The sequence below is a fragment of the Herpailurus yagouaroundi genome, unplaced genomic scaffold (genome assembly GCF_014898765.1).
Source record: "Herpailurus yagouaroundi ecotype Mexico unplaced genomic scaffold, PumYag 332, whole genome shotgun sequence".
In the NCBI taxonomy this organism is placed as follows: Eukaryota; Metazoa; Chordata; class Mammalia; order Carnivora; family Felidae; genus Herpailurus; species Herpailurus yagouaroundi.
In genome coordinates this window covers 90471-102446 of record NW_024412549.1, presented here as the reverse complement: position 1 = coordinate 102446, position 11976 = coordinate 90471, and the positions used below count along the sequence as shown (strand labels likewise).

General features: G+C 40.0%; 2 protein-coding genes across 2 annotated transcripts; both read right to left on the bottom strand.

Annotated features, from left to right (window-relative positions):
• Positions 1-431: 431 nt before the first annotated feature.
• Positions 432-6069, bottom strand: LOC121021864 (butyrophilin-like protein 1). The gene is made up of 7 exons (XM_040462545.1): positions 6027-6069; positions 5299-5580; positions 4930-5159; positions 4224-4245; positions 4014-4040; positions 2189-2215; positions 432-1494 (listed from the first exon to the last, which is right to left on the bottom strand). Exons 1-7 carry the CDS (start codon positions 6067-6069, stop codon positions 980-982), a joined length of 1146 nt encoding a protein of 381 aa, XP_040318479.1. The 3' UTR covers positions 432-979.
• LOC121021860 (butyrophilin-like protein 1) lies at positions 5764-10091 on the bottom strand. Its single transcript, XM_040462541.1, has 4 exons — positions 10009-10091; positions 8390-8573; positions 7739-7820; positions 5764-6533 (listed from the first exon to the last, which is right to left on the bottom strand). The coding sequence occupies exons 1-4, from the start codon at positions 10089-10091 to the stop codon at positions 6127-6129; spliced, it is 756 nt and encodes a 251-aa protein (XP_040318475.1). The 3' UTR covers positions 5764-6126.
• Positions 10092-11976: the final 1885 nt, after the last annotated feature.

The window sequence follows — 11976 nt, the reverse complement described above, 5'->3', positions numbered from 1 at the left end:
TACTTCAATATGCTCTCACTGCATTAGTTTTCCCAGACTGCTATCATGTTGACATCATCACATTTGTTAGAATTGGATTGTGATTGATATTTATTTTTTCTTTCCTCAAATTATCCTCACATTTAAGATATAGCTTAGCTTGCATCAAATTATAATTTAACTTTTCTCCTTCAGCATTTGAAAATAGCACTATTTTGTCACTTTTATTCAGTGTTGCAATGGGAAATGTGAAGAGGTTTATCTAACTTTTACTCCTGTGAATACTGCTTTAGAAGTGCTACTTAAATTATGGTTCACACACCAGTGAACTATATTAACTGTTTCTTACCACTTCTTTACAAGATAAATATAGAAATAGAGTATTTCTAGCATTTAGAGTAAATTGACAGAGAAATTTTAAGAATGTTGAATCTAACAATAATTACAACTTGTAATTGTATGCATGTTTTTTATTGACTTCATTTTTACAATAATTTGTTTTAGAAAATTATCAGTCTGTGATATATTAAATATAAAGCAATAAACAGCACTTATAACAATAACAACTACAACAAAAAGTTTCTCTGCAATTCAGAAACACTGCTGGATATAGTCAGAAACTCTGGTCACAGGGACTCATGGACCTTCAGGCCAAGAGGCCTCATAATCAGTGAGCCTGAGGTCACCCATCAGAACTGTAATCTGGGTGGCTCAGTCGATTAAGCATCTAACTTTGGCTCAGGTCATGGTCTTCTGGCACTCACATGCTTCGTGAAGTCAAGCCCTGCATCAGGCTCTGCATTGACAGTGTGGAGCCTGTTTGAAATTCTCTCTCTCTCTCCCTCTCTCTATCCCCCTCTCCCACTCTCTCTCTCTCTCTCTCTCTCAAAATAAATAAACAAACTTAAAAAAAAAAACACCCTAGCAATCTAGAGTTTACAGAGAATGGGCTATTATCCTCACAGTATGGGTTCTTCCTCTAAGTCACTTAATATTACACCTATAAGGAGAGCTTCATGGATTTAAGGTTGAAGTAAGGATAGAGTGACCCAGAGAAAGTTGCCTGGGTGAAGGAGAAGATGTGGGTACCCTCAGTCATGTCATAGAAAGAAATGTCATTATCCTCATAATCCAAAAAAATCGCAATCTTTTGTGGACACTTTTTTATCAAGAGACACTCTTGCAGAGAAATGTTTTGGAGGCAATAGGTGAGAGCCCTGTATTCACATCCTTTCTTCTCTAAGACTCTGAATTTCTTGTTTTGTAGATCTTTGGATAACTCCCTGCTGTCTGTGGGATTCTCATAAATGCCTAGAGTCCACTCATCAGCGTCCTTAACATCCACTTCCCAGTAATGTTTTCCTGAGGTGAAGTCTTGCTGATTCAATGTGATAAGGTTGCAGTCTCCTTGCTTATCCCTGAGAGATAGATCGTGTGTTTCCTCTTTGAAGTTCTCTTTTCTCTCTGGGTCAGAATTATTCTGATGAAAGATTTCCTGATTTACAGTCACAGTGGCTGAGGGTAAAGAAAAGGAAAGGGAAGGGCCAACATTATATATTTCAGAAAGTTGTGCAAGCGAAACCTTGGAAAAACAGGATCAAGTAGTGAAAGAACACCTATCCCCTGAATGTGTGTGTACTGGGGGAGGTAGAGCTGTGGAGTGCTCTCACCTTGGGTGCAATTTACTTATCTCTTCTTATATTACCTATGTTATTATCAATGTCTTGGCAGAGTGCCAAAATGAGCTGAGACTTGTAGTGTTTATTTGAGAATAGTGTTTTTCCATGTTCTTTACAAATTAGAACGATGTTCTTCAATTAGTAACAGACTCCATGTCAGCTGACCTCTTTAAAAAGAAGAATCAAGTTACTCTCACCATTTTGAGCACTTGTTACTCAGTTGGGGATCTCCTCAATAGGGGCTACAATTTCTGTTCAGAACCAAGTGGAACCCCCACCACACACACATACACACACAGAGATGAGAAAGCGTGGCCATTATATGAAAGCAGAAATGCAACCAGAGTAGCTAATCCCAGCAGCAATTTTCAGTTCAGGCCAACAGTTAATGATCTTCATGTTCTTGCTTCTCTTTACCAGAATAATCGTACTTCTGTCTTTTCAACTAGGAGGTAATGTTAGGAGGGAAAAACAGGGTACCCTCAGGTAGGTTGGAAACGAGTCAGAAAAATAAACAAAGAGCCACTCACCAGGCTGGAACTGTTCCTTCCTCCAGTCTGTAAAAGAGCAATACAAATTGAGACTGTGATGGAAGCATACCCACAGAATGAAGATGAGATACACACTTCCTCTCCTGGATCATTGCTGTCTCTTCTCAGCTCTCTTTCCGTCCTCTGCTGAGCCCCTTGAACAACGGCAGTGTCCAGAAACTACAAGACAAAGGATGTACTTCCTGCCTGCTGTCTCAGATTAGAAACAATCCCCTCAATTGAGCTGATGCTGCAGAAATAAGTCTGGAGAACACTTGGGGCAGGGTCTAGTGTCCTAGGCACCTAAGACTTTTGTGGCACTCCTCACTGAGGATGAAAGTTATAAAATGTCATTGTATATTTTATTTTGTTTTGTTTTGTTTTGTTTTGTTTTGTTTTGTTTGTTTTAGGGTTTTCCCAGCCTATGACCACTTCAGAGTAGAGTTAAATTTATGACCAAGGTTTTTAAACTAAGCTCTTTTATTTGGATACTTGTAATCAGATTTTTAATATTTTTCTCCAGAGACAGATTTCTCATGGGGGATAGAACTACATCTGCTTCTGCCTGGGGCCACTTCTCTTATGATAAGATTTATGATTTTATTTAAAGATTGGATATTCTCTTAGTGTCTTGGGGCAATAGGCAGATAAGAACTTATCCATAATTCTTGATGGTCTCTCACTGACCTGCCCTCTTCTAAGAAGGGTAGTACTCTATATACAGAATCAATGAATATGTGAGTCAAGAAGGACATCTGTGATCATGTATTCCAATCTCTTCATCTTAGAAATAAGGAGGCTGAAGTAAAGAAAGCAAAAATGACTGAATTCCTCAGCTGTAATTAACTGATAGATTTGGAACTAAAACCCACATATCCTCATCCTTACTATACTATACTTTGCTCTCTCTTGTAGAATCATGGAACATGTTAAAGCAGTTCCGGAAAGAAAGCTTTTAATAGAAACTGCTTACCTGACTTTAGCCTTTGAGAGGGGCTTCTTGATCTTCTCTTACCAAAGCATTTACCAGACTGTGTGCATTTGCCCGGTTCTTAGCTTACTCATCCCTCCCACCCCAAGTTTAAGACCATTCAAGTTCTAAATGGTCAGAGATCATGGCTATGCACCAACATCTAACACAATATCTGGCATATAAAAATTGCACAACTGTATGTTTAAGGAATGACCTAGTATGCTTTTGAGGTCTAACTCTGTATTACATATGCACACACACTCTCTTAAACACATACAGTACATGGGCACAGGTATTAGAAGATATAAAATAGCCAATTCCCTCTACTACCAGATAAACATATTTTTACAAATAATATTCAAATATTTTGAGAGATTGTTTTCAAACTTAAACCTTGTTCTTGTGTACTGAACTTTACTTTCTTTATTTATAGGTAAAATAAATAAAATCATAATATCTTTTTCTCCAAATGTGAAATGTAACATTATCTTCTCTTTTGAGCTTTATTCACAGTATAGGAGTGCTGATATCATATAGGATATTCTTTATTCTTCTTAAGTCTCATCAAAATCGCTCTGAATTCTTTCTCTTCCTTCTCCATTGTGGATAGGTTAACAATTTATGTCAAGTCCTACTCTATTCATGTGGAATTTACCAGTCAACAGTTATTTCTCTTTAGCTCTGAAAAATAATTGAATATTTGAGCTCCCAAATACAAAATACTATAGATTGGTACCAAATAAATCTTCACATCTTGCAAGTGGATGTGTGCTTGTGTGTGTTTATGTCTCCGCTTATTATACTCAGAATATCAGAGGCTCATGGAAAGAGCTAAGTCAGAGAGTTACTTACCAGGATACAGCAGGGCCTTCTTCCAAACTAAAACAGAACAAATCCAGTTAAGGCAAGCCAAGACATCCAGAGCCTCACATTCTTCTCCTTCCCCCTTAATTTTTTCCACCAATCACTATTAAATCTTTCAGTCTTTCTCTCTGAGGAGAGGGAGCTGAGAAAGTGTTGGACATCAAAACATTGAGTGGTGTGGGAAACCCAGTTGCTTACCTGCATGGTATAGTGCCTTTCGCTGTTCTGAAAGAAATGACATTCAGTGAGAGACCCAGAACAGATGTCAACAGGGGAGCAAATTCTATACAGGGCATGAGAAGAAGCAAGACTCACCAAGTTCTTTCTTGAGGTTCTCTGAAAGAAGAGATAAAAAATCCATCAAACTGGGTTTTAGCTGCTCTTGAATTCATGGAGTAGCTGAATCAATTCCATATGGCCTTCCCTTAAGGGTCCATAGTTAAGTAGGTGAGAAGGATTAGCAATCTAATCTTGACAAGTGCTAGGAAATGACAATCTAAAAATGACAAGTGCTAAGAAAAGTTACATGGGAAATGTCATGGGGTCACTGAGGAAGGAGGGCCTATGCTTCATGAGAAGGTAGGAATTTTTAGGTTCTTCAGAAGCTTATTCTCGAAGGAAGAATAGGAGGAGAAGATGGGGGAAGACATTTACACAAGGAGAAACAGCAGCATAGGTTGGGTACAGATGCATGAAGGGCATGGTGTGGTTTGAGGAGCCCCACCTTAGAGGCCTGATGATCACTGCCCACAAATCTCCAAGCTTCCCACATGGTTTTCTCCTTTCCATAGGATTCCCAGCTTTATGGAATTCTTGGTACCCTCTATTTTTCCTGGGGTCCCTTGGCAACCTTTTATTTTCCCATGTACATTATACATCCTATACCCCCAGCTGTTCCATGAACATCTGATTTGTCCTGCTGTTCCAATTTACCTTTCGCCTTAAGTGCCAATTCCTTTTCATTCTCCATCTGATCTCTTTCCTGAGATTCTTTCTTCCTTTTATTTACTTCTCTTTCTTTGGCTTGGTGTTCTCTCCAGCCAATGTAGCTGATCCCAGTGAGGAGGAGCACTAGCGTAGGGACTGTCCCAACCAGGGCTGCCTTCCATGGAGACATCCTGGGGAAGAAGGGCTCTGACACAGGCATGTGAAGACACAGTGAGACTAGCCTAGAGGCTATCCTGCCCTCTCTCCAGGGCTCCCTCAACTCTGTTTCCCCCCTCCCTCCCCTCCCCACACCCCTGCTCTGCCTTGGGGTTTGTGCCTCACTCACCTGGGAGGTAGATGGCTGACACTTTCTCCTGACCAGAGAGGGGATTCTGGATGGAACAGGTCACATTGCCCAGAGAGCTATCTGTGACCACAAGAGATGCTTCCACATGGAAGAGCCCATCTTCATCTTGGGTGTGAGACTCAGTGAGAGACTGTAACTTCACACCCATCATGTCACTCCATTGTACCCTGGGTTTTGGGAACCAGCCTTCTGCAGAGCACAGTACTCGTATCCCACCATCCTCAGGCCCCATCATGTGAACATGAGGCACAGAGCCCAACCCTAAGGAGAGAAGGCATGTTCCTAAGGCCTGTGGTCCTTGGGGTTTAGAAGCCCCTAAGGCTGAAGGCCAAAGTGCCCTCACTAGACTGATGAGCAAACTGAAGCTCAGAGGTCAAGAAACCTCTTGTAGTGAGTGTTAGGCCAAACTGTGATTCCTTTTTGAAATCAACTTGATGCCTTTGCACTATATTTGGACTAAGAAAGCTTTGGGGTCATTTCACGGATAGGAAAAAACAGGTACAATTAAAGCTATAGAAGGAGTTTAATTCTATAAATTGTCTTTTCCTACTGAATGTATAAAATTCTACTAATGTCTGAGGGTGTCAGTACCAATCTGAATTAATATTAGTTTATTTTCTGGAGCCTTTTAGGATACCAAAACAACCCTAAAAATATTGCCCTTTTTGGTGTTTAAAAGTGAATAGAGTATGTAGTCATATCCTCACTATATAGTTTAGGAAACTGATATCTTGCAAGGTAAATTAGCATATCAATATCAATATATGGAAGATCATAAGAAATGCCACGTTAGGAATCCAAATGTCCTCATTTTTCTCTTTGCTTTACACCATGAAGCACACTTCTGTGCCAAGTTGACATACCTATAACATGCAGCTCCACAACGGCTTCTTGGGAACTGTGACCATCCTTAAAATGACACCGGTACTGGCCATGATCAGAAGCACGGACATGTTGGATCAGCAGGGCCACACCCCCTTTGCTGATGGAGTCCCTCACCAACTCTGTCCTGCCACGGTATTCCAGCATTTGCTCCCCACTTTGTTCCTGTCCATTCTGGTACACAAGCACAGCAGGGGAGAGTTGGGCTCGGTACCACCGGATGTGCATGTGGGTTGCACTTTGCTCAGGGGACAGCTGGCAAGGCAGAGTGGCATCTGTCCCTAGCAGAACCACGGTTGGCTCAACCGGTCCCTTTACAGAAAACCCGGACACTGCATGAAAATCAGACAGATTGGGGGAATGAGTGAAGGGGTGACAAAAGCCCCAACTGTATTTTTCTTTTTTTAAGATTTTTTTTTTTGGGGGGGCGCCTGGGTGGCGCAGTCGGTTAAGCGTCCGACTTTAGCCAGGTCACGATCTCGCGGTCCGTGAGTTCGAGCCCCGCGTCGGGCTCTGGGCTGATGGCTCAGAGCCTGGAGCCTGTTTCCGATTCTGTGTCTCCCTCTCTCTCTGCCCCTCCCCCGTTCATGCTCTGTCTCTGTCCCAAAAATAAAATAAACGTTGAAAAAAAAAAATAAAAAAAAATAAAAAGATTTTTTTTTTTTTTTGAGAGAGAGCATGTGTGCCCATGCACACATATGCACACACAAGCAGGAGGGCAGAGAGAGAGGGAGAGAAAGAATCCCAAGCAGGCTTCACATTCAGCATGGAGCCTGACTTGGGGCTCCAGTTCCACACTGTGAGATCATGACCTGAGAAGAAATCAAGAGTCAGTTGCTTAACCCATTGAGCCACCCAGGTTCCCCCATTTAATACATATATACATATACACAAGGAAGAGCTTTTCTTTTTGATAAATTCTTGTAAAATTGCTGAATCAACATGTATAGAAATGAAACATTTTAATACTCCCTGCCTAACTGACATCAAATTAAAGAGATGTTAACAAAAAAATATCATTATTGTAAACTCATGCCTGGTTTGTCTATAAACCTCGAGTCTGAAAACTTCCTGAGGGACCTTTGTATTTATGGAAGGACTCAAGTCCCAGAAAAAAAATTTTTTGTCAAGCGTCATAACCAGATAGAGCCCAGAGATCCTGAGTCCAAATTCTTTATGCTCAGACTTGGGTTTTCTTGGCAGTGTGAACATTATAAAGTATGTTTTTAACTGATAATTACATCAAAATTAAGCAGGCTAAAATCACCCATACTCAATAAAGATTTAGACAAACATAGCTATGAGTTTTTTAAGGTCTACCTAAAGTAATAAGGGGTGTTGATACAAAGATCACTCCCATTCTTGGCCAGAACTTTCCAGCATTCTGTTAGTGTGAACAGTCACGGTTTTCCCCCAATATTGACTGCCTTTGAGAAGAGATACACTGGCGACTGATGAATGACCAAGTATTTTCATCATCTGAGAAGAGCCATTGAAAACAAGCCAATAAATAAAAAGCCTGAGGGAGAACACTGACCTGTTGAGTACCATGTAGACACCTGGAGAAGGAGGACAGGAAGGAGGAAGCCAGCACAATAGCCAGGAGAGCCCACCATCTTCTTCAGAACAGAAAGGAAAAGCACAAAATATTCACTCTGACAAGGAAGAAGTACTCTGTAGGAGAAGCTGGTGAGTAAGTTAGCAGGAAGAAGGCTTTTAGGAAAAAAAAAATCCCCTGTTCAAAGATTTACTTTCATACACAGTTTTTTGGCTGTTATTCCTGACAGACCACTACCAATTCCAACCCCTCCCCAATGGGTTTTCCTTCCCTCTCTTCTTTCTGAAAACCAACTGTTTCTCCAGCAGAGAAACTATAAACCATTCTCTTGTGCCCTGGGGGTTCTCTTGTTTATCTATGGACTCATCCTCTCACCAAAGCTCTCTTGAAATTGAAAACCTTGAGTTCATTTTGAGAAATGAAAGCAGACACAAAATTAGTCCACTCCTATTAGCCGATCTAACTTCCTCCTTCTTGCATTTATTCACTGATTCATTCATACATTTATTTATTTGTTTGACCACAAATACACTTGTGGCTTAACTCCAGAAAGAGAAAGGAGTTTTCTCTCCATGTGACCTGGAGCTCAAGCCCTTTTGTTTTTGGGATCCATATTTCCCACAAACTCACCTCCACATCACCACACATTTCTTTCTCACATCCAGATTGAGCCAGGGGCTTCCTGGAAACTCCTGATCTCCTCAGCGCAACTACAAGGCCCAGCTCCAGAGACAATTGGTACCTGGTTGTTCTTGTGGTCAGCATCCAAAGGTGTGGCTGTAGGGGCTGGGAGCAGCAGGTTTCCAACCCATCCCTGGATTGGAAAATGTACTTAGGAAGGGCGGCAAATGGAGCTGCCAAGAGGCGCTGACAGGTGAATGCCTCCCCTAGAAGGAGTCGAATGAGGAAGTCACAGCCTGCCTGCAGCTCTTCCTGTTACTTTGAAAAGTAGAGGTAATAGAATTAACCCTAGGGGACTTTGGACTGGGCTAAGATATAAAATGATAGGAAGTCTAAGGTGTGCTTTGGTCAAAAATGCTCACGTCTTCCTACCTGCAAAGGGCTGAAATCACATTATTCAGGGAGGGAGAATCCCTTTCCTGTGTGATATTCAGGGATGTTGGTCATCCCAATGTTTAACTCACAAAGTTAACTGATTAAGAGAACAAGAACCACAAATACAGCCTTCCTCCTATCACACCCCAAATGACACTGGAAACCACATGCTGAGCTGTGCAGGGGAAAACAAGAGGTCGGAAATGGAGGGCTCTGTACTCTGAGGAACTTAGGGCTGTATATCCAAAAACTTTAGGGCTCCCTAAAGTAACATGGAAATAATAACACAATTGTACTAGTCCCAGACCTAGAATGTGCTCAAAAGGCGTTTCTTTCCATTTCACATTCTTTCCAAGTCCAAGTCATGTTTTTTCATATCACACAAAGTTTACAGATAATTAGGGACACAAATAGCAATTGCGTAAATATTAGTATGTAAGCCACTAGCAGTCAGGTGAAAGGGATACCAAGATTCTAAATAAATATTCTCTAGAGACAGTGAGGTACATTTGACTCTTTAAAAATAAAATTTATGGAGATATAACTTGCATGCAATGGAATGTATGGATTTGAAATGTACATGCCAATGAAGTCTTACAAATGCTTACACTCATAGAACTACCACTTCCCTCAAAATACGGAACATGTTTGTCTCCTGAAAATTTCCCTCATCTTTACTGTCAGCCAATTCATTCCAGGAAAAACAAACAGTATTTTTATATGAATCATGATAGCTTAATATTGCCTTTCCTAAAACTTCAAAAACAATAAAAAAAAATCATACAGCATGTCTGCTTTAGCATTTGGCTTCTTTGTATAAACAAAATGTTTTTTTTTTTTTGGAGATTCAACCATGTTGTATCAGCACATTTAAAAAAATTTTTTTTATTGCTGCATAATATGGCATTGTTTGATTATAGTACAATATGTTCTTTTTAAAAAAAATTTTTTTTAAAATGTTTATTTATTTTTGAGAGCGAGAGACAAGAGTGTGAGCAGGGGAGGGTCAGAGAGAGATGGAGACATAGAATCTGAAGCAAGCTCCAGGCTCTGAGCTGTCAGCACAAAGCCTGATGCTGGGCTTGAACTCATGAGATCATGACCTGAGCAGAAGTCAGATGCTCAACTGACTGAGCCACCAGGTGCCCCTACAATATATTTTTCTACAGTTCTTTTCAGGGTTGCTTTCCCACCATCTCTCACTCCCTACTCGTCCCCTCAAGCCCTCTCCCATCATGTAGGGCAGCCCTCGCCTCTGAGCACTGAGCTCTGACATCCACCTAATACGTTAAGTCTGAAGTATTTGGGAATGAGAAGGGAACGCTGAAAGAAAAAAAGTGAGGGTTAAAGATACTACTTACCTCTTGTTTACTTTGTGATTTCTGAATATGCTTGTGTGTGTATTCTGTTCCCAAATGTAAATAGATCAATATACATTTCCAACAAAGCTAGAAAATAAATGTGAAAAATTCATATGTATATATTAAGACATTTTTTCCCAATAATAGAGAATTGTTTGAGGAAGTCAATCTGCGGAGAATATTTTAAGGGAATTGCATCATGTCTATAGCAGTGTTCATGTTTTTAAGGGGAAAGGTGAGGAGGGAGGGTAAGTGAGCACTACAAGATATTATTCATTTCGAAAAGCAGTTTTAAGACAGTGTGAACAGTATGGTCTTATTTGCTTAAGAAATATGAAAGGATAGACATCGAAATCACAAAAAACGGTATCCTGTGGTATTTATTTTTGAGTGATACAAATATGGGTGTTTCTTTTTTATATATATATTTAAATGTTTATTCATTTCTGAGAGACAGAGGGAGACAGAGTGTGAACAGGGGAGGGGGAGAGAGAGAGAGAGGGAGACATAGAATTTGAAGCAGTTTCCAAGCTCTGAGCTTAAGTCCCACGCAGGGCTTAAACCCACAAACTGTGAGATCATGGCCTGAGCCGAAGTTGGCCGCTTAACTTACTGAGTCATCCAGGCGCCCCCAAAATGGGTGTTTTTTTTTAATATGAAATTTATTGTCAAATTGGTTTCCATACAACACCCAGTGCTCATCTCAACAGGTGCCTTCCTCTATGCCCATCATTCATCCTCCCCACCCTCCCATCATGGATAAAGAAATTGTGGCTTATATACACAATGGGATACTACTTGGCAATGAGAAAGAATGAAATATGGCCTTTTGTAGCAACGTGGATGGAACTGGAGAGTGTTATGCTAAGTGAAATAAGTCATACAGAGAAAGACAGATACCATATGGTTTCACTCTTATGTGGATCCTGAGAAACTTAACAGAAGACCATGGGGGAGGGGAAGGAAAAAAAGAGTTAGGGAGAGAGCCAAACCATAAGAGACTCTCAAATATGGGTGTTTCTATCTGTTATTTTTGCTTATCTTGAATTTTCAAATTTCTCTCACATAAAAAAGTGAAGAATAATATGTATATAAAGATTTTTAAAAATACAAATGTGAAGTACAATAGGAAGGATTCATTTGTAGGAAATGCAGGACTGAAGAAACAGTCAACATTCCTGGGAGTGAAAAACTGGCTTAAAGTAGAAACCAAGTGAAAGGCTCAGATATGGGAGTAGACACTGCTGAAGGTCAAAATATTGGGCGAGAGCACTTGGTGTAACATGGAATGTTGCATCACTAAACTGTACACCTGAAACTTACACTGTATGTTAACTAACAGGAATTTAAATTAAAACTTAAAAGAATATATTGGGCTAGAAAAACGGGTTACTGGATTCTTCCAGAATCTGATATTTTAAATCAAAGAGATAAAATCTAAGAAACATAAGTTAAATTAAGTGCATTAGATCCAGAACTTCAACATTCATCTAATAGGTTTTCCAAACTGGGAAGCAGAATAGGGCCCAGAATCAGAAGAAAGAGTACTTCGTAAAGAGTTAGATTATGGGAGGGAAAAAAGATGTCACTTATGCATGAATTTTTAAAAAGTTTTAGAATCCCAAACAAATAAAAAAGAATCTCAAAGCTTCCAAAGTCCAAAAAAATCCCTCATGTACAAGAGAAGAATCAGATTCCATCATACATCTGCCGTGTTGAATGTTAAATTATTTGCTAGAAAACAATTCAAAGTAGTCTTTACATCCCTGAGTAGAAACTAGAATTATCTAAGTGACAAAA